This window comes from Entelurus aequoreus, linkage group LG13, assembly GCF_033978785.1.
Source record: "Entelurus aequoreus isolate RoL-2023_Sb linkage group LG13, RoL_Eaeq_v1.1, whole genome shotgun sequence".
Classification (NCBI taxonomy): Eukaryota; Metazoa; Chordata; class Actinopteri; order Syngnathiformes; family Syngnathidae; genus Entelurus; species Entelurus aequoreus.
In genome coordinates, this window is record NC_084743.1 from 37475699 (window position 1) to 37498986 (window position 23288).

Sequence of the window (23288 nt, forward strand, 5' to 3'; positions counted from 1 at the left end):
AGTGCAGGGCCAAGAACCGAACCCTGGGGAACTCCACATGTTACCTTGACATAGTCCGAGGTCACATTGTTATGGGAGACGCACTGCATCCTGTCAGTAAGATAGGAGTTAAACCAAGACAAGGCTAAGTCTGACATACCAATACGTGTTTTGATACGCTCTAATAAAATATTATGATCGACGGTATCGAAAGCAGCGCTAAGATTAAGAAGCAGCAACATGGATGACGCATCAGCATCCATCCAGCATTTTTGCGAGGGCTGTCTCCGTAGAGTGATTTGCCCTGAAACCAGATTGAAAAGGTTCACAGAGATTGTTAGACACTAAGTGTTCATTTAGCTGCTGTGCAACAATTTTTTCGAGGATTTTCGAGATAAAGGGAAGGTGGGACACCAGCCGGTAGTTTACCATGAGGTCAGGATCGAGGTTAGGTCTTTTGAGCAGAGGATGAATAACCGCTTTTTTGAATGCTAGGGGAACAGTGCCAGAGGAAAGATAAGTTTATAATATTTAGCACTGATGGACCTAATATTACAAAAAGCTCCTTGATAAGTTTCCCAGGAAGTGGGTCAAGTAAACATGTTGTTTGTTTTATCTCATTTACACGCCGTAGCAATTCCTCTATTGTTATTTCATCAAAAAGAGAGAGAGAGACTATTTTGGAGGGCATTATCCGTCGAATATAGTATCTGTGTTAATAGAACCCAGTTGTAGCTGGGATGCGTTGTCTCTGATCTCCTTTCTAATGAGTTCAATTTTCTTATTAAAGAAATTTGTAAATGTAAGAATTTCTACTACAATATATATTACCTCAACCTACCATTGCATGTACAATATCTTGTTTTACTACAAGCAAGGCTAAGGAATTAGTGGCTGTAGTGCTTGTCTACCACCACCTAGAGGACGATTGGAGATCATGCACAATGACAACAAACTAAAAAATAACTAATGATGAATAACTAAATATGTTCAGAATTATAAATAAAAATGTTATATTACAGAGCACTTCTTTGATGTATTTAATTCACCTATTTGAGATTATTCGAGTACTTTACTTGTAGTATTCATCATTATCATCAATCTTTATTGCAGACCTTAAGATCCATTAAACATATAAAACACAATACAAAACATTACAAACGTAAAAACAAAACAATAAAACATTAAAAAACAAAACAATAAAACATAAAGCCCGAATGTCAGTTTCTGACATACAAACATGTGTGCCAATGGTTCCACAGACCAGATGAGTACCTAACAGAACTGCGGCCGGGGTTCGTTATCACAGTGATTATGTCATTTTCAGGCTCAGATGCCCTACACATAAACTTATACATAAGGTTGCGTAGCAACGCTGAGAAAGTGGGCACCCCAACACTAACAAACATCTGGCTTGCACTGTAGCTTCTTGGAATTCCAGGAGCAGCCTCATACAATCATTATAAGCAACCTGCAGCTTATGTATGCTTTTCTGCTTTTTATACTTTACCCACAGGGGGGCAGTATACAGAGGAGTGCAATAGGCTCTGAATAAGTTTATCTTCACATCATTTGTACAATAATAAAATTAATATTGTGTGTGTGGTGACACATCACGTCGGTGGTAGTATGTTATGTTCTGTAAATATGTAATTCTTCTAAGAGTGCATATTGATGTTTTTTTTCCTGTATGATTACTAAAAATGTGTGCTGACTGTAAAAATATTTTATTACCGTACTCAAGTCGTATTTTATGTTTATACTTTACTTTTTTGTTAGGGGCGACTTACCTCAACTTAAGTATATTTTCAAGAGAAAATAATATTTTTTTCGTCGACATAGTTCCTTTGAGAGTTATCTCTGCCTGTTACGTTCCTGTTTTGTTGGGGCAGCCAATGGCTTGAAGGAGTACTATCGCGCATCAATCAATGCAAAGGAAAAAGAAGAAAAAGGCGTATGATTGGTTGTTTGTACCAGGCGCCAATATATACGGGAAGTAATGCTTAAATACATGACATTTAAAAACCAAATAATATACCGATTTGCATGAGTATTATTCAACACAAGTTAGTCGTTCATCTTGTTGTATTCCAACAAGTTGACTTAAGAAAGATAAGTGAAAGCTATTTTTCTTCCTGTCGCTGGAAAGTATCCTGATGTTTACTGCACTCAAGATAACTTTTGTGTAGGCGACCTTACACAAGATTGGTGTTCGCTGTTTTAATGTGTATTTATTAATGTATTATTTATATTTATTACGTAAATGTGTATTTACGAGTACAATATTTATTTTGATATGATCAATTTTTTCTTATTTGATAATTATGTATTTATTTGGCAAATACTGTATTGTGCTCCTTAAATACAGTAGGCCTATAGCTTACAACTTATAGTAACAGCCATTATGCATTCATAGCATTCATATTATTTGTATATGATTTACAGTGTAACGTCATACGTAGGTAGTAAATTACCAGTTGGAGAGTGTAGCATTTTTAACTGTGTATTGTAGTATGGACAAGTCTTCTATACCTGCTACAGATTTGTAGTATAAATGATTAAAACTAAATTAGTCACTTTATAATTTATAGGTTTTGTACATGCACTTTATCATCAACAAATGTGTAGCTGTTTATTGTGGAGTGCATGGTCTGAAATAATTTTAAAGAATTTTAATGCTGGTATTTTGTATTTTACACATTCAAGCTTAGGCACTTTATAATTACAGGCCTCTTTACACAAGCATTTCATGAATCATATTTTGCAGCATTTGCATTTTATAAGTGTATCCCTTTAAACAGATAGTTGTGAGATAAGGTTATAACTATGTGAGGGTGTGTGTGTTTATGATGTGTTTTATTGTAAAAATTAACATTAGGTTTCTGTTTCTGATGTGAGTATACTGTATGTTGTTGTACAGGCGGTCATTTTATTGTTTTGACCTTAGTAGTTGTATTATTATTATTTTTTGTCCCATGTATGGATATTGTTATATGTCAGGTCGTGTCAAATAGGTGTGTCTTAAGGACTTGCCGCTAAATCTTGTGCACCAATCAACTCCTTGTGAACAATATTTGGTGCACATTGTCCATGAACCACTAAAAAAAGAAAAGAAACAGAATATACAGTACATTTGACAAACAAGTCGTACACACTGAGCATTTTCTTATACAGTGGAGTCTTGACTTACGAGTTGAATTGGTTGAATAATGTACTGCATTTATCTTGGAGAGAGGACTTCTATGGTATCTCCTTACAGCTAATGCTCCGTCAAACACACCATCAGCAGCTATTCATATTGTCATGGATAAATGTCCGCCATTTATATACTGATTTGGCTGGCGTTGTTATATCCTTTATCCACTTGTTTTGTTTCACTATGGTGCCGATTTTAAAGTGCTATACTCGTACGCTTAACCAAGCTAACTAGCTTCACGCTCACCTCAATCATGGTTGTGATTATTTATTTTTTTAATTCAATAAATATCATCCACTTCTTCTCACACTCACTTTCTTCCTTCCCATGCTTGGAAAAACTAAATTGTGTCTTTCTAGCTATTAGCTAATGCAAGATATTGGCTAATGCTAGTGAGTGAAATACTGGATGTTGGGCGGCTATGCCAACTAGGAATGTGGATCTAAAAGTAGATCCTAACCTAATTTTTCGCTGGCAACCCAAAGCAAAATAAATTGTACAGGGACGCCTCATACCTTACAAACTTTGTTAGATGCAGAACTAGTAAGCCGAGGTACTATTGTGCTTGTACTGGTAGCATGTGTATTTACAACAAAAACGTTTTAACGACTATGCTCTAAAATGCTTCTGTTGCTCATTTTAAATGATAATAGTGCCACCGGTTTCTTTAGAATGTGCACAAACATTACACACACACACACGTAAAATACTGTAAGTATTTTATCCACTGCTGATTGAGTACAAAGATACGGTATGCACAGTTCATCATTTTTATGGTAGCTTTATTTAACAGCCAATTACAGTCTTGTGCAGGTCTATTATCGTATCCCTGAGGTCAGTTCTTTGGCCCAAGGTCGTGTAAAGGTTTAAATGAAGGAAGTGTTTGTGTGACAGGTGTATTTACTGTATATGAAGAGTTCATGTGCAAAAACGATAAACACCATTTCGCGAATTTGAGTTGTGAGTACCACCAGATAGCTTACCCCAAACTTTATGACTCGGGGGCCACATAGGGTCAAAATAATTTGACTGGGGGCCAAGCTATCTATTTGTGTGTGTGTGTGTGTGTGTGTGTGTGTGTGTGTGTGTGTGTGTGTGTGTGTGTGTGTGTGTGTGTGTGTGTGTGTGTGTGTGTGTGTGTGTGTGTGTGTGTGTGTGTGTGTGCGTGTGTGAGTGTATAAAGGATAGGGTAGGATAGACTTTTGTTTATCCCACAATGCAGAAATTACGTTGTTGTAGTGCAGCTTTTTACATACAGTAACAGAAGTAAAGCGTTATGAAAACAAACAAATATTAATAAATACAACATATTGCTCACTAAAAAAAAACACTAACATATACATGTATATATATGTCATACAGCAACGTTTTGTAAATGTTTTACTTGACTGCAAGTCATTGATTTGCTCAAAACCTGGTGACAGTAAGTACAGTAAGAATTAAATGCACATTTTGAAAGTATTTGCAATAATATAACAACAAGGTGCAGATGTATATTAATAGATAATGTAGGAAACACACCCATAAAAAACTTTACATGCGCGATTTACATCTGCATGTACTTTTCCTAAGTTTAACCGGAGACCTTTTCAGATGACAGCGCTGATCTCATTTTTGTACAAACTGCGATGGTAGTTGGCAACATGAAAGACATTTTGCAGCAATAGATCTTCACAAATGTTAGGTGACCTAAAAGCGGTGGCTGTCCATTTAGTAAAAAGGCAATGTTTAACTTATCTGTATTAAGCTAAGGTAAACTCAGCCTGTGATCCGTTTGCTGTTGATGTAACATTCATGCTAGCGGCGCCATCACGTTCATGTTTTACTTGAAGATGGTATTTTTAAACTTGGTGCGGGCTGATGATAAGAACGTGTGTTGCTATTTACCCAATTGCCTCAGTTTTAGCTTAAGTTCTGTCGGAGTTTGTTTTGAAGTGAAATTGGGTGCAGAGCACACTGCTCTAAATAACATCATTATGGCGTGTGACTGGATAACTGCCCGAGCAAACAAACACTGTGATTAATCTTCATTAATTTATGATAACGCGATAATTTTGTTTTATTAATCACATACGTTAACGTTGATAGCCCTAAAATATATATATATGTGGGAAAAATGCTGTCTATTGCCTATGTACATAATGTACAGAATACGTAGTAGCCACTACTCTCTCGAATGACGAACTGAATTGTGTGTCTACTCTGCTGTTGTTGTCTTGTGATGCAGCTGTCAATGTAATGATGTCATGATGCAGCGGTCAATGTAAACCCTTTCCCCAAAAAATGTGTTTGTTCGGATTAACTTAATTCATTACAATGATGGAATAAGCATTCCTCTGAAAAAAATGGTCTGTTTTCTCTCATTTTAAGGCCAGGCTGGCATCATATAGGATTAATCTGTTTTTGCGAAGAAACGTTTACATTTGTACAAAATTATCAAACTTCTCTTTTTGTAAGAAATGTGTATTTTTCAAATTGAGACTATCATTTTGGTTGTTAGAAAACAATTCAGTTTCAACCAATACCAGCAGGATGGCTTTTTCATGAAAATCTTCACAAAAAATATTTATTTACTTAAAACAAGAAAAATAGAGATATCTGTTTTTGCACATGAACTATTCATGTACTTACAGTAGGGCCTGATCTGCTGAGATACAAATACCACACACTAAACAGCATGTACAAACTATACAATTGCGTGTACTATTAGTATGCGTGTTGTGTGTGATTTACTAAGACTGCGTGCAATTGAAAAGGGGTGCAGACCGCCTTATTTAGATTAGTTTTTTGTGGGTTACTACTGGCATTATGTACGCTCCACATTCATATTATTGTGCTCTTCAACCTGTGTGTGATGTTGTTTAAGTAGCAGTATACAGCCAAAAAATGTAACACCTTTTCTCCAATATAGAATCGCAATCTGTATACAACAGAAACTATCTTTAGCGCATGGACCATTACAGCACCGCAGCGCATTCATTCGTCTGGAATGATTCAAACGCTAGAAAATACAAATTGAAAAATACTTTTTTTATATAGGAGATATACTATAAAAATATATCTCTTTTATGAAAAAATTAATGGCATTAAAAAACCTAGAAGACACCAAAACGCATCAATTTATTTGGTTATTATCAGCTCTTTAAAGGCCTACTGAAATGAATTTTTTTTATTTAAACGGGGATAGCAGATCTATTCTATGTGTCATACTTGATCATTTCGCGATATTGCCATATTTTTGCTGAAAGGATTTAGTATAGAACAACGACGATAAAGATCGCAACTTTTGGTATCTGATAAAAAAAGGCTTGCCCCTACCGGAAGTAGCGTGACGTAGTCAATTGAACATATACGCAAAGTTCCCTATTGTTTACAATGATGGCCGCATGAAGTGAGAGAGATTCGGACCGAGAAAGCGACAATTTCCCCATTCATTTGAGCGAGGATGAAAGATTTGTGGATGAGTAAAGTGCAAGTGAAGGACTAGTGGGGAGTTGAAGCTATTCAGATAGGGAAGATGCTGTGAGAGCCGGGGGTGACCTGATATTCAGCTGGGAATGACTACAACAGTAAATAAACACAAGACATATATATACTCTATTAGCCACAACACAACCAGGCTTATATTTAATATGCCACAAATTAATCCTGCATAAAAACACCTACGTGTTTGTTATGCTAGCTCCTAGCTCCTCTGCTAGCTCCTAGCTCCATAGAACGCGCCAATACAATTCAAACACCTGATCAACACACACAATCACTCAGCCCAAAAGACCGTTCACCTAACCCAATGTTCATAAAGCTTATATATTTTTAAAAAGTTACGTACGTGACGCGCACATACGGTCAAGCTATCAAATGTTTAGCAGCCAAGGCTGCATACTCACGGTACCTGGTATTCAGCTGGGAATGACTAAAACAGTAAATAAACACAAGACATATATTTACTCTATTAGCCACAACACAACCAGGCTTATATTTAATATGCCACAAATTAATCCTGCATAAAAACACCTACGTCTTTGTTATGCTAACTCCTAGCTCCTATGCTAGCTCCTAGCTCCATAGAACACGCCAATACAATTCAAACACCTGATCAACACACACAATCACTCAGCCCAAAAGACCGTTCACCTAACCCAAGGTTCATAAAGCTTATATATTTTAAAAAAGTTACGTACATACGCAAAAAAAAAAGTTGCGCACATACGGTCAAGCGATCAAATGTTTAGAAGCCAAAGCTGCATACTCACGGTAGCACGTATGCGTCTTTGTCATCCAAATCAAAGTAATCCTGGTAAGAGTCTGTGTTGTCCCAGTTCTCTACAGGCGTCTGTGTATCGAAGTCAAAAGTCCTCCTGGTTAGAGTCTCTGTTATCCGAGTTCTTCCATCTTGACTGCATCTTTCGGGAATGTAAACAAAGACGCGCCGGCTGTGTACTGTTGTTGCTGACTTCGTTCGAAAAATACGTCCGTTTCGCACCGACAACTTTCTTCTTTGCTTGCTCAGCTTCTTTCTCCATAATGCAATGAACATAATTGCAACAGATTCACGAACACAGATGTCCAGAATACTGTGGAATTATGAAATGAAAACAGAGCTTTTTCGTATTGGCTTCAATGTGGAAGGCATACCCGTGTTCCCCGGGCTACGTCACGCGCATACGTCATCCTCAGAGGCGTTTCGAACCGGAAGTTTAGCGGCAAATTTAAAATGTCACTTTATAAGTTAACCCGGCCGTATTGGCATGTGTTATAATGTTAAGATTTCATCATTGATATATAAACTATCAGACTGCGTGGTCGGTAGTAGTGGGTTTCAGTAGGCCTTTAAGTAATTCAGTAGCTAAAAAAGTTATAAAATTATAATAATATAATATATTTTTATATAGTCTGTATATGTTGACAAGTATACGTTGGACGGTGGATTCTCTGTCCGTCGTCTGTATTTGCAGCAGGAGTGCCTGTTTTTCACAGCCGTGTGTGCAACTGTACTTTTCAAACACAAAATAGCACCTGCAGAACAGTGATCAGCCTTTATGAATCACACTGTGTGAAATTTGCATTTCTTCCTTCCAATATTGTGGGCGTTGTGATGATCAGCACATAGACATGCTGAATAGATTTCGATCCTTATTCTGGTCACCTGAGAGAAACAATCCTCTGTGCACAAGTTTAGTAGATCAGCTTTGTTTTATTAGTACACGCAAACTTTTAGTAGCTCAGGCCCATAATGAGTTGCGATTAGGAGTAATTTCCTAAAGGGACAGGACTCACTTGTGAATCACAATGCTGGCTACTTGGTAGGGAATAAAATACGTTTTTACCCCAATCTAATATAAATTAATTGAAGACGTTTATTGTTGTTTTTTTTACATACTGTCTTAATCAAAGCATAACGGTTATTTAATGAAGGAATCCTAAAGTGCTCACAAAAAACAAGGGATGTCAAATGATTATATTTTTAATTATATAATCACATTTTTGAATTTGGATTAATCATGATTAACCCCAGGTGATTACTCACTTGAATAATAAAAAAATGCTGAAGAAAGAGATCCCAATATTTGTACACAAATACAATTTTATTGTCACAATGTCATCCAGGAATGTTTTTAAATGTTTTACTCGAAATGCACGTAATTTATTTGCATAGAATTTGGTAACAATTTTTTCTGAAGTTTTTTCAAAGGTTGTATTTTGGAGTGAAATTTGACAGCGAACAAACCAGTCGGAGTCTCTTAACTCATTTTTGTAGACGTATGCATCGGATCACTGACCGTATAGCGGTTGTGGGAAAAAAGCATGTACGGTCAAAATAAATAGCATTTTTAATCTAAGTTTATTCATGATTAATGCAATCATTTTGTTGTAAATAATCACGAGTTAACCCGTTAATTTTGACATTCTTAAAAAACACTTCATGAACAATGCAAGTAGTAGCCGATATGTATTTATTGATGTGTTTTTTTGAAAGATGATTTTGTATTAGAATGGTTGACATGTTGTTTTTGTGTTGTCAATTCAATGCTAACCTCATGTTTTATTTGTTTTGTCTTGTTTTGTGAAGATGAGGAGACACGCGTTGATACCGCTATGTGCCCTACTGGGTGTCTTGTTCGCACTACCAACCCTTGACGCTCAGGCAGGTAAGTTCACCTGAATAATATCAGTTACATTATACAGGTGACATAAGTTGTTATAGCACATATCATATACACAGTTTTCATTCATGTTTAGTGGAGTTTCTTCTAACATAATAAAATAATATGATTTTTTTAAAGGAGTACCACGCCCAATAGATCCTCTTAGCCAACAAATGGTAAAAGCTAATTTATAGATTTGCTCTTATTAGACAATTCCACATTTGTTTGTGTCACACACATACAATACAATTGTTGTGTCTGTAGTCTTGAAGTTTATGCTCATAGAAACTTAAGTATGGGACAGACACATATTTTGTACTGTGTCATACAAGCAGTGGAGCAGGTTGGGTGGAGGGTTTCAAAAGTAAGAAACTTCATTCCCGAAAAAAGAGTTTAACTTTATGAACAGCCCAACAATGCAGGTGGTGCTCACTCACGTCTAAGCTAATGCTGTGTCTTAATTGGTGCACTTGGGTTACTTACGCTTAGATTTTTTTAGAACATAAGTGTGTTTTACTTGGGTACTTACACTTGAGACTTTTGAGTAGATAAACGTGTTGTATTTGGTTATAAAATAGCGTACTATTACTAGTACTATTAGTGGGCGTGTTGCATGTGATTTACTAACACTGTGTGTGCAATTGATAGGTCGTGCAGACCGCCTTAGTTATATGAGGATTTTGCATGTACTATACAGGGTATCACCAGGGAGACACTTTAATTTACAGCACATTCATGTTATCATGCTCTTACCTGTGAAGTTTTGCTATGTTTTCAAAAAAGCAGGAGACTTGTACTTTTTATGGGCATTTTCACAGCAGTTGAGCAGTGCATCTACATTGACACCTCTTTTTTTTACCGCTAAAGGTGCATGAGAGGAAGGCTGCGCTATTGTGTTCACATTGTAGAAAATGCATACTTCAAGAGGTTTTTATCATATAGGATATAGGTTAGTAAGATATAGTCTATGTTAAAAAACAAACATCATTAAACAAACATTAAATCCTGCGTGGGGCGGCCTGGCTCAGTTGGTAGAGCGACCGTGCCGGAACTTGAGGGTTCGAGGTTTGATTCTGCCTTCCGCCATCCTAGTCACGGCCGTTGTGTCCTTGGGCAAGACACTTTACCCACCTGCTCCGAGTGCCACCCACACTGGTTTAAATGTAGCTCAAAAATGTAGATAATGGGTTTCCCTATGTAAAGCACTTTGGGTCACTAGAGAAAAAGTGCGATATACATATAATTCACTTCACTGCACTAAATGACACCAAAACACATAATTTGAATTTGTTTTAATATGCCCCTTAAGTCATCGAGCAGCTATACAATTATAAAATGATGTTGTTGAATGGAAGATGTGTCGAATATTTTTTATTTCTGGCCGGCCAAATATGTTACAACGTACATGTAGGACAGAAGAATCTTTGTCCATCATCTGTCATTGCAGCGTGAGCACTCCTCACTTAAAGCCGTGTGTGGAACTGGGTCAATTTGCTCATCCTAATCAAATGTGCTAAATAAAACACAAAATAGTACTCCCAAAACAGTGATGAGTGTTGATAAATCACATTGCACGTGCTGTATAATAAATATGAGCAGAATAAGGCGTACAGTCCATTTTGCATCACTGTCTTCATGAATACAGTATGCACAATATATATTGACATCAAAACACCCACATTACTGGGAGTAGAAGATACTAATATAATTATTTAGCACGTGCAATATGATTTATCAACACTCATTGTTGTTTTTCGAGCACTATATTGCATTTTATTTAGCATGTGTGAGAAGGACGAGCAAACTGACAGTTGCTCACACGGCTGCAGGATCAGTGCTCGCACTAAACAGACAGAATCCTCTGTCCTATGTATGTGTGTCAAAATTTTGGACTGTCAAAAATAAAAACATATTAGACATATCACCTATTCAGCAACGTCATTTTATAATTATATTTTCAATTAGTGCACTTTCAGTGGTAAAAAAATATATGTATTAAAAAGGTAGAAGCATGATAACATGAATGTGCATTAAATTAAGGTGTCTCCGTGGTGATGCCCCTTATAGTACACGCAAAATCCTCATTAAAAAGACAGTCTGCACCACTTTACAGATTGCACACGCTGTTTAGCACGAGGTTTTTTGATTTTAGTAAATCAGGCAGACCCTTAGTCTTTTGAGTACAGGTGTGTTGTACTTAATGTACAGTACTACACTGTCAAAGTTCCTAAACTCAGGCAATAAGTACACAGCGTAAACAGTAAAGATATTGAAGTATAAGTACGGAAGTGCAAACCTTGAAACACAGCCTAAGTCTTATTGTGACGGGGTCACCCAGATAGGCTTGGAATTTCTGATCCACACAGCTAAGCGACCAAAGGATTGGTCCAGAGGGGATGTTGCTAACAGTTCAAAAGGAGCAACTCGGGTGGTGGATTAGTGGATGTTTGCAGGCGGCGTTCAGGATTGCTCTGGACTAAGAGCGAAGACATTGCTGGCCGTTCTCCTCAAGTAGCTCCTTGCTGATTTAATCTAAGATGGAGGGGCGTGGATTTGGCTATGCAGCCCAGTGACAGTCAGGGGTTTGCTCCAATGTCAATTGTGCCCCCCTGTGGCTGGAGGAGGATCTGGAAATAAAATGGGACGAGCATCAAAGCTACTACTAATGTGTCAACATGTGCTGGAAAATGATGTATTACATGTTGACATGACCTATTTTTGTGATTAACGTATACTACCATTACTTCTTATCAGCAAAATTGACATTATTGTATCACATATGACCTGGTATTAATACAACACTTACGGTTGTTGCATGTGATTAAAAGCCACATCCCAACACCTTTGTTAATAAAATATCTACTGCCTTATATTTTTCCCTCTTTTCCCAAGAAATGTGTTACTTATTTCTAGGAATGATATTCGAAAACCGGTTCTCCCGATGCTTCGATAAGAAAAGAACCGATTCCATGTATTCAAATCCCTTTTTGAGAACCGGTTCCCGTTATCGAAGCCACTATACCGTATTTTCGTGACCATAGGGCGCACCGTATTAAAAGCCGCTGTGTCAGTTACAGGTGCTATTTCTGTATTTAACGCATAAATAAGGCGCAGCGTATTTTTGGGCGCAGGCATGGTTAAACATATGCTAGCTTAAAACATACTCTAGCATGCATGGACGCTGTTTTAAAAAGGCATAAGGAGCAAAGCTGAGTTTGGTTGTACTTTATTGAAGTATTTATCAATGTATTCACATTATTTTTGATCAATCCTCATCCACAAATCCATCAAAGTCCTCATCTTCTGTGTTCGAAATGAACAGCTGGACAAGTTCTCCATCAAACACGCCAGATTCCCTCTCGTCATTTTCAAAGTCAGTCTCGTTGCCGTGGGGCTCCTCGGAAAAGATGCCGGCTTTTGCGAAAGATGCCGGCTTTTGCGAAAGATGCCGGCTTTTGCGAAAGATGCCGGCTTTTGCGAAAGCTCGAATATGTGATAAATGCTACATATGACAAAACGTGTTGCATTCATGAGTTTACAAGCTGATAAGCACAACTTTAAAAGACAGTAAGTTACTTACATGTCAATTAATTATAACTTTGATGAGAAAACACTGCCATTTTTTCAGAAAATTACAATAATGTATTTGTAATTTTACATGATAAAAGTAGCAATATGTTGTAGAAGATGAAATTTGTAATATCGTGGACAATTTGGATTAAACAATAACCTACTAGCAGGTTTCAGTTTTTTGTATTCGTTTTAAAAATCTTTCAAGATGTTTTCACAAAAGCTAAGCAATTTTACTGTCCTCAAAGTGAACTAAAGTGTCACCTTTAAAATGTGTTTATTTTGTTACACCTCCAGTAATTACTCATACCCCAAAATGGTCTTTAGAATGTTCCCCTCAGAGTGAATCATTGTTCTTTTAACAATTGCTAACCAACTACTACTTATGTGTCTTGCACATGTTTGTGTCCATCACCATGTCTCACGTTTTAGGAATGTTTTGTATTTGAAACAGTGATGAATCCACCTGGTCTCATCCTTTACCTGCTGAAGAAGTAATTTTGTATTTTGTAAATAGGTAATATATTGGAAATAATAAAAGTAAGAGTACAATCTTCAGCACACAAAGAATGAGCCAAAGAGTCATGACTGGTCACTTTATCTGAAGTCTGTAACACGAGTCTGCAATGGATGGCTGACACCATGGACTTTGTACAAGAACCACCCAAAAGAAAACAACATCTTTAAAAGGTGACTGACATAAAAAAAAAGATATATATTTAGCTACACTCTGATAACTATTGCCTAGAGAGCATTGTACATGAATAGTTTAAAAAATAAGCATTCAGTTTGCTCTAAACATTTTTTTTACTAATTGAAGAATCCTCTATTAATCAGCAAGTTATCATGAAACACACAAATGAGTCCTGTACTTTAAGAAAGCACTGGCTTTAAAAATATTCTGGGAAAAGTGAGGGAGCAGCCCAGAATTCCAAGGAAGGATCTGCTTCAAGATGTCATTATTAGCTAGAATGTACAATAAAGAAACATATTTGAAAATAAATCAAACCTGGAGGTATCTGTTTTTGCAATAATGTAAAATGATTATTAGGTGGAAAGCAAGGTAATTGTGGTTCTTGAGCAAACGTTTCGTGGTTCAGCTGACATGCAGTATGATGTTTTTTGCAAGGTTGTTGATTTGTTCACATTGAATGTGTGTTGATGTTCTTTACTACTGCACCAGTCCTTCCCTTTGTCCACTGTTAACACTTTCACAAGTTCCATTTTGTTCTGTTTGTCTCCTTCTCTCTCCCCTTAAAGCACAAGATTCCGCAGACCTTGTACTCTTAATTGATGGATCGCAGCACGTTGGAGCAGCAAACTTCCCATTTGTGCGTGATTTGGCTTTGAGAATCATTGAGGGCCTCGATGTGGGCAGGGAAGCTGTTCGGGTGGCCTTAGCCCTGTACCATGACAACCCTGAGATAAAGTTCTATCTGACTAGCCATGAGAGCAAAGCATCAGTCCTGGAGGCTGTAAAGGAACTTGCATACTCAGGTGGTGATGAATCTAATCTGGGCCTTGCTTTGGAGGAAGTAGCCCAGAGCCTTTTAAGCCAATCAGCTGGTGGCAGGGCAGAGGAGGGTGTGCCCCAGATGCTAGTCGTTATCAGTGCTGGGCTGGCCACTGATGATACTGGTGCTGGTGACCGGGCCCTTAAGAGGGCTGGAGTTATCACATTTGGGCTGGCCATCGGTGATACCGCCACCACAGACTTGGAAGCGGTTGCTACCGATAGAGCATTTGTCCTGTCGGCCCCTGATTTCAGAGCAGTGGCAAGCATGGGCGACCAGCTTTCGCCGTTCATTAATGGCGTGGTCCAACGCAGCATTATAGTACAGCCTGAAATCACAGAAGGTATGTAATTTTTCTGTAAATATAAGCGAGGAATTGTTTTCAAAGAAAAACTGCGCATTTCTGCGGGATTTTGCCAATCACCCACAATTCTAATGTGAGACAAGAACACATATGTCTTTTGTTTTTATGTGCGCTCTAAATAGGTAAAGACTGCTAGCAATAGGTGGCTAACAACGCAGGGAATTGAGTTTCATTGATCTCGCCTATAAATCCCTACTGTGACCTGCATATTAACCAAGCTACAGTGACATTTTTATTATAAGAGCTAACACCGATGATCTACTTTTCTGGGGTAGTGACAGCACCTTGCTCCTCACTCACAGTATAATGCAATAGGACAATAATATGTACTGACTGAGAAACAACAACAATCATATAACAACTACGAATAGACAACCAAGTGATCTGTGCCATTTAATGATTTGTTTGTATACGGCTAGATGAACTCAAACACTGTGTGCTCCATGTATTTCATTTAATATCATGGTGACCTACTCTATGGACAGTTGACTTGGGGCGTCCTTCCAGTTGATTTTGGCTACGACTGCAGGGTTCATTAGCGCAAATAATTTTGCGATTTTGTGATGCATTCTCTTAAAGCAGTGTCCTCCTGGTCAGATGCACAAAGCCTTTTCAACCGATGTAACATTGTGTCCATTTCAGTAGCCATGGCAGTGCAAACTGTATGATTACACCACCAAACCATGCCGGTTTCCTGCCAGACATACAAATTCCCAACATAATTTGTATGCCCGCTGCAGTCCTGATTTTCTCGGCATTCGTCTGCTCTGACGTTTCTCCTTCTCTTCTTGCCCGCTCATCTTCCGTATATTCAGGCTCAAAAAGATAAGGTACTGGATTCTCATTCGTCCCAAAATAGTTGCAGCCTGGGAGAGAATTCCCGAAAATGCTTAAATTGAGCTTAATATTATAAATACAACATGTTATCATTTATATGCCTGTTAATACATTTTATACCGTATTTTCCAGACTATAGAGTGCACCGGTATATTAGCCTTACCCACAACATTTTAGGGAAAAAATATTTTTCCCTATATTAGCCACACCGAGCTGCATATATATATATATATATATATATATATATATATATATATATATATATATATATATATATATATATATATATATATATATATATATATATATATATATATATATATATATATATATATGTTGCAAAACTAGTTATTTACCCAGAAAGATTCTGTAAATGTTTATTTGCATAGCTTACAAACGTTTGTAGTAGCAGTAAAACGGAAGATCAAACAAAACTGAAGTCATTGTCATGAATCCACCAGCTGCGGAAGCTAGCTCTCCAATCCGCTAAACACTCTCAATAAATCCGCGGTGATGTGGGACGGTTTAGTAAGTATAAACAGTTTTAGTTATACTGTAAAACTTACAAATGTTGCTTGAAGGTATGAATTAGGAATCCATAAGAATTGAAAGGCTGTGGATGGCTCGAACACTGAAGGGCACTTCACTTCCTGTTGAAAGCACTACCTGGACTGAGCAAACTCGTCCAAAAGATGGCGCCATAGCACAAACAATAAAACACATTCTCAGTGTATATGCTTGTTTTTTTAACTCTTTATTATGGCCATCAGCGAAGAAAAGTCGATAAATTAGCCGCACTGTGTTATAAGCTGCAGGGTCCAAAGGCTTGGAAAAAAGTAGCAGTTTATAGTCCTGAATTTACGGTACATACTTACAGCATGTATACAACCTTGTTGGAAGTTATTGGATGTTTTAAAGGGCTTTATATGCAAAATATATGAATCCCTATTACTTGCATTGTTAGCCTCCTTGAGCTAACAGAATCAAAATGTAAAGAAAAGGTAAAGATGTGAGTTCATATATCACATAAGGATTGTGGATGATAGGCAAAATAAAATAAAAAGTTGAGTTTTCCTTTAAGAAGAGATGTAAAAAAAAATCCTATTTTAGAAATCCTGTGACTTAACATATTTAAAATAATCACAAACTTGAATTTTGATAAAGTATCTTTGAATGAAGCGATCCCGCCGGAAGGTCTGTGATTACAGCTAAGATAGTTTACATTCTTGTTCTGTCAGTGACGGACATCATTGCTGATGAGGCGCATGCCCTCTTCAGGTGCTACTTATGACGTTACTCTGCAGATTATTGTCCGCTTAGCAAGAATAATGACGTCACACACTTACATTCTAGACCAGGGGTCACCAACGCGGTACCCGCGGGCACCAGGTCGCCCGTAAGGACCAGATGAGTCGACCGCGGGCCTGTTCTAAAAAAAAAAAAATTCAAAAAAAAAAAAAATTCAAAAATATATATTTTTAAAAAAAAAAATTTAATCTACATAGAAAAAACACAAGATACACTTTCAATCAGTGCATCAACCCAAACAACCTCCCCCATGCACACTCATCCACACCCACTCACACAAAAGGGGTTATTTCTTTCTGCTACCAATATTCTGGTTCCCACAACATAGACAACACATCTGCAAGGGACACAGTCCCTGAAGCACATGTATAGGCTGCTGGTCCACTAACATTTTCATTAATTACTATTTTTTATGTAATTATTTTTATATTGTTTTACTTTCTTTTTTTATCCAAGAAAATGTTTTTTATTTATTTATCTTATTTTATTTTATTTTTTAAAAAAGGGCCTTATCTTCAACAGACCAGGTTGTCAATGAAATTAGATTTGTTTAAAGGGTTTTTTAAACTAGGCCCAGTCCAGATAATGTCCAAGTCGGACTCAGCAACACACACCTTCATTCATGTACACAGAAAAAAATTAGGGAACACAACAGATTGCATATAATTTATAAAAATAAGCATTTATGTACAGTCCAGATTATGTCCAGGTCACTCAAATTGGGGAACACAACAACAGATATCATATAATCAATAAACATAATTATACTTTCAAAATAAGCCTTTGAGGACTTCTCATCTTTTTTTTAATGTTTTTTGGCATCATTATCGTTTTCAACCATGTAACTTTCTAAAGTTAGAAAATACTGAATAAATGTTTTAAAGAAAGTTATACTAAGTGAATATCTGTTTTTGGCCTTAAAAATAAACATTTTACCGAGTACTGTAATTAAATTGACTAAATCATGATTGTCAATGAACTCTCCTAAAATAACAGAAACCACATTAAGCTTCATAAACAAACCAATCCTTAAACACATTTTTTCAACTTCCACCCAAAACAAAGACACAATATGACAATACCAAAACAAATGCAGGGTGGATTCAGGCTCCTGACAACAAAATCGGCAATCATCTGACTCTGTCATATTCCATAATTTTAACATTTTCCCTGTGGGTAAGAAGTTATAAATAATTTTAATTTGAAAATAACGATTTTGCACATCGATAGTGGTTTTATAGATTAGTTTGAATATGGCACCCCATGGCAACGGGCAGTCAAAAAAGTCCTCCCATTTTCCATTTGTGTTGTATGAGGCAGCCTTTAAAGATTTCTTTATTAAATAAAAATTATATATTTTTCTATTTATTTTAGTTCCTTTTTGCCAACTAGAATTTCTTATTAGAGGTTTACAAACTAATAATTTAGTAGTTCCATAATTAATTATTTGTTTCCATCTTTTCCCAATTACTCCAGTTAGTTGATAGAATGAAAAGCTTGAGCAAGCATCACCATACATAGCTCTAAATTCATCATACTTCATAATTTTACCATTCTCATTGATAATATCATTGACAAAAATGATTCCTCTTTCAAACATATTTTTCCAAAAGAAAGGCTTTTCATCTATTACAATATTAGAGTTCATCCATATTAACTGCTGCAAAATATCATCTCTTTTTTCTGGCACATAAAATTGAAAACACCACTATGAGTGGATTGTTTCCTTTATGAACCCCGCCATGTTTCCCAGCAGACTCTCTGGGAGGGGATCACTTGTAAAAAAGGATACAATTTCTTTTGATACAGTACATGTTTTTTGTCCAACAGGACATTTGTGTACCACTCAATGTTTAAATACATATTTGGAACAATTGATGCTTTTAAAGACAAACACATAGCTTCAAGGTTGAGAAGTTTCAGGCCCCCATATTCATACTCTTTGTACAAAACCTTTCTTTTAATCTTTTCTGGTTTGCCGTTCCAGACAAAATCGAAGACCCTCCGCTCATAAATCTTAAAAAAGTTTTGTGATGGAGCTGGTAATGACAAAAACAAATAAATAAATTGAGGAATAATTAACGGGTTGGCAATAGAAATTTTACCATACAAGGTTAGGGATTCCCCTTTCCATAATTGCATAATTTTGTCCAGCTTTCTTAGTCGATTATCATAATTTACTAAGCCTAGATCTTCCAGATTTTCTGGGACAACAACACTAAGTATGTTAACTGGTCCATCTGTCCACAAAACAGGCACTTTGCATTCCATTCAAAAGGACGTTCCCTTTAGATTTCCGATCCTTAACATTTTACATTTATCATAATTAAGCTTAAGGCCAGATTGCTGTGAAAATATGTCCAAAAGATTAAGAAGGTTCCGCAAACAATGAGGAAAAATCTTATCTTTGTGAATCAGCCTTTTCTGACATGAACTTCATCAACAACAAACACAGAACACGCCTCACTGATGCACATCTGCAAGACTCACTCAGAGTTGCAGTGTCAAGTTACACACCAGATTACAACACACTAGTTAACAGCATGCAATGCCGGGCTTCCCACTAACTGACAAAGAAACAGATAAAAGATTTGGTGTCCAGTTCAAAGTGTGACATGATTTAAAAATTTGAGAGTTTACTTTTGTATTTTACATGAGTTATTATTAGTACAAACATGGTGCAAAGTAATTCATGATTTGTTAAAAAATGTTACTGGCTAGCTAGTTAAAATGGGATATTGTGATTTCACAAGACTGTCTTAGAAGTGATCATTTGAAAATGTTCAATTTGAAAAATGTGCACTTAGAGAAAATATAAAAATAAAGTGTTGCATATTGACATTTATCTGTTTCTATATATATTTATTGTGAGAAATCATTAAGATGATCAGTGTTTCCACAAAGATAAATATCATTAATTATTAATAATAACAGAGTTAAAGGTAAATTGAGCAAATTGGCTACTTCTGGCAATTTATTTAAGTGTGTATCTAACTGGTAGCCCTTCGCATTAATCAGTACCCAAGAAGTAGCCCTTGGTTTCAAAAAGGTTGGTGACCCCTGTTCTAGACATTACACAGGCTGTAATATAACAGGTGTGTGATACTGCACATGTTGGTACAGTGCCAGTATTGCAGATACAATATTCTTTCATAATCTGATAAATATTGTCATTCACATAACTTCTCAAGATCATTGAAACATTTTTTGATTTTGCTTTAGTTTATTGATCATGATTATAATCAATAAAACAAAGATTTTACGCTAAAACTATATATTTTTAATATATGTATTTGTGAACAATGAAACAATACATACTGGAAATACAACTATATGCAACTAACATTGGATGTGCGAGGTGGTCACACAATGTACATGCCATGTACAGGTTTAGCCATGACTTTGTGCAAACGATTAACTTAGCATTGTTTGGCACCGTGATAAGAATAAGGTACACATATGAACACTAACAGCACCCCACTAAAGTGCACACCAAGTAACCTTTTTTTGGTCCACACCCCACTATTAGTTGCAAGGTGTGAGCATTCTGATTGGGTGACCTAAAGAAATTATTTATTTTCTCCTAGAATTGTAAAGAAAAAACATCGACCAACTGTAGGTGGGGCTTTATATAATAGAAACGATTAAATAAAAGGATACAAAAGAGGTTTTCCATGACTTGTGCCATCTAAGTTAACTTAACTTTATATAGGCTGAGTATCACTCACTTCCTTAACATGCCCTAAAAATAATTTGTTCAAAGCAGCATTTTAAAAAACATGTAAAAACCTTAATTGGATGGGTTTGACCTTTTAAAGGTGGGAATAACAGGTAAACTATGCGATTGTAAAAGCACATTGATGTTGCATGCATACATTTGGATGATCAACATTGTGTTTGCTAGCATACACCAGCCTCAATGGAGGACTATTGATGCAACATTACCATTACTTTCACAAAACAACAACACCAAGCATGTTTACACCAACAAGAAATAAATGAAACACAAACAAATGACAAGAGAAACCTGTGCAAGACACTCATTAAACCTGCACCAAGAAATTACAATTGTTTAGCTGAAAAAATACCTGTTTAATAAGTGTGCAAACTTTCTAGAAAAAAAACCCAAACACTTTTAACATTTGACATGATGCCAGAACCCATCCCTGTTGTGTAGAACTATATCAAAAGATAACTTCTTATGTGTGTTAAAATATAATGGAAACAATAGGTGTGTATTTTGTAAGTCAGTAATAAATAGATGACAACAACAATGTTGATAGATAACAAAAACTATTGTTGTCTCTCATTACCTTAAATACAGTAAATTAAATAGATAATAAGTGAGTATAACACAAGACTATAACACTGGTCTGCTTAAGAAAGGTAAGAATGGAATTTCAGTATACAACATTTTACACAAGCTCAACAACCTGTCACCCAGCTATCAAAATAAGTTACTGTGTAATAGAAAGATTGATTTGAAGTAGTCAGCCGAAGCAAAACATCACAATGCTGATTTATTTTTTTCAATGTTTCTTTGATCACTATAAACACAAGAACCAAACCACTTAATGGCCGCACATTAAAGTTGTATAAAGCTGTTTACAGTAAAACTTTGTTCATTGCTGTTAATTGGTTTTGGGACTGTCCACAAATCAGGAATTATTCATTATAAATTGAAAATGTTTATAACTACAGCATAAAAAACAGTTTGCGACCATCAAAACATGTTTTTTTTACATTTTGACAGCCGTCTATACAGTTCATGAAATAGCACGCACATAGGCACCTTTACAATCTTTTAATCCAATATAGTAATGTTGCCTGAGGCTGACCAGTAAGTGGTCATTACACTGAACAGTGTGCTCTGATTGGTTTGGTTATTGGTTGTAGTGACCTATACCACTGTAGTATTGATACATTTAGTTCATTTAACCATGTTTATGCATGAAAATGTTACGTCAATTTTTATTTATTTTTTTCAAATTCATGATTGAGTGAAACTGCAAACTTCGAAGCGCAATGTGGCAAGGAAGGTCTGTAATCTATTGGACAGCTATTAGCATTTCATCTTCTTTCTCTACCCATAAAACTAAGCAAGCTGAAATGACCGAGATCGTCCCCTCACCCCTAGTGTTTAGGAGGCTTGCAGCATTTGTCCAACGGTGGACTAGAGATAGTGCATGTAAACTACTGCACACAGAAATGTGTCGAATGGAGAGTGTTTTACCGCATGGAAATACAGTCAGTCATATTTTTACAACTGCATGATTATGTACACTGTTTCCTCTCATGTATTTCTCTTTTCTTGTCAGCCTTGGCCATTGGAAAAAGAGACATCATTTTCCTCCTTGATAGTACAATGGGTGCAACCGTGATCAACTCTGTGCGTGAGTTCATCAAGCGCTTTGTTGACACCATGCCCATTGGCCCAAATGATGTTCAAGTGGGTTTGGCTCAATTCAGCAATTCTGCTCGACTTGAGATGGACCTCAACTCCTATGGATCCAGGGAGGACTTAACAGCTGCTTTGGGTAAAATCAAACCTAGGCCAGGACAGGCAGTCAACATTGGGGCAGCCTTGGACTTTGTGAGGACAAACATGCTCCGTCCTGAGAAGGGCAGTCGCCTGCAACAAGGCGTACCACAGCTTTTGCTCTTAATGACCAGTAAAAAGTCCAGTGACAGTGTGGAACAACCAGCAAGGGCTCTGCAGCAAATGGGTGTGCTAACTTTGGCTGCAGGCTCCAAGGCAGCTGATGAGGAAGAGCTGAAGCAAATTGCCTTCAGTGACAGGGTTGTGTTCACGCTGAGGGACTTCCGTATCCTGCTTCGTAATCCAAAGGCAATCATTGATGCTCTCTCCACCCTCGCTGGGGTTGTGGTGACAGAAGTTCCCACTGAGCCAGGTAACTCATTGTTTCCTGAATACGCCTATACGCTTTTTGTGCACGTTGCTGTATTGTTGTTTTCATGTATCAGTTTAAAGGCCTACTGAAACCCACTACTACCGACCACGCAGTCTGATAGTTTATATAACAATGATGAAATCTTAACATTGCTACACATGCCAATACGGCCGGGTTAACTTATAAAGTGCAATTTTAAATTCCCCGGGGAACTTCCGGTTGAAAACGTCTACATATGATGACGTTTGCGCGTGACGTCAATGGTTGAAACGGAAGTATTCGGACACATTGTATCCAATACAAAAAGCTCTGTTTTCATCGCAAAATTCTACAGTATTCTGGACATCTGTGTTGGTGAGTCTTTTGCAATTTGTTTAATGAACAATGAAGACTGCAAAGAAGAAAGCTGTAGGTGGGATCGGTGTATTAGCGGCTGGCTGCAGCAACACAACCAGGAGGACT

The 23288-nt window shown here is 36.8% G+C and overlaps 1 protein-coding gene across 2 annotated transcripts in view; it reads left to right on the top strand.

The window, feature by feature from the left end:
- The window catches only part of LOC133663380 (collagen alpha-3(VI) chain-like), a 124656-nt gene that overhangs the window by 9288 nt on the left and 92080 nt on the right, over nt 1-23288 (top strand). The window contains exons 2-4 of one of the 2 annotated variants that reach the window (XM_062067805.1): nt 9246-9324; nt 14152-14748; nt 22233-22826. In XM_062067805.1, coding sequence (XP_061923789.1) covers nt 9246-9324; nt 14152-14748; nt 22233-22826 — 1270 coding nt within the window. The remainder of the gene's footprint in view (nt 1-9245; nt 9325-14151; nt 14749-22232; nt 22827-23288) is intronic. The other variant, XM_062067806.1, reaches the window with a different exon arrangement.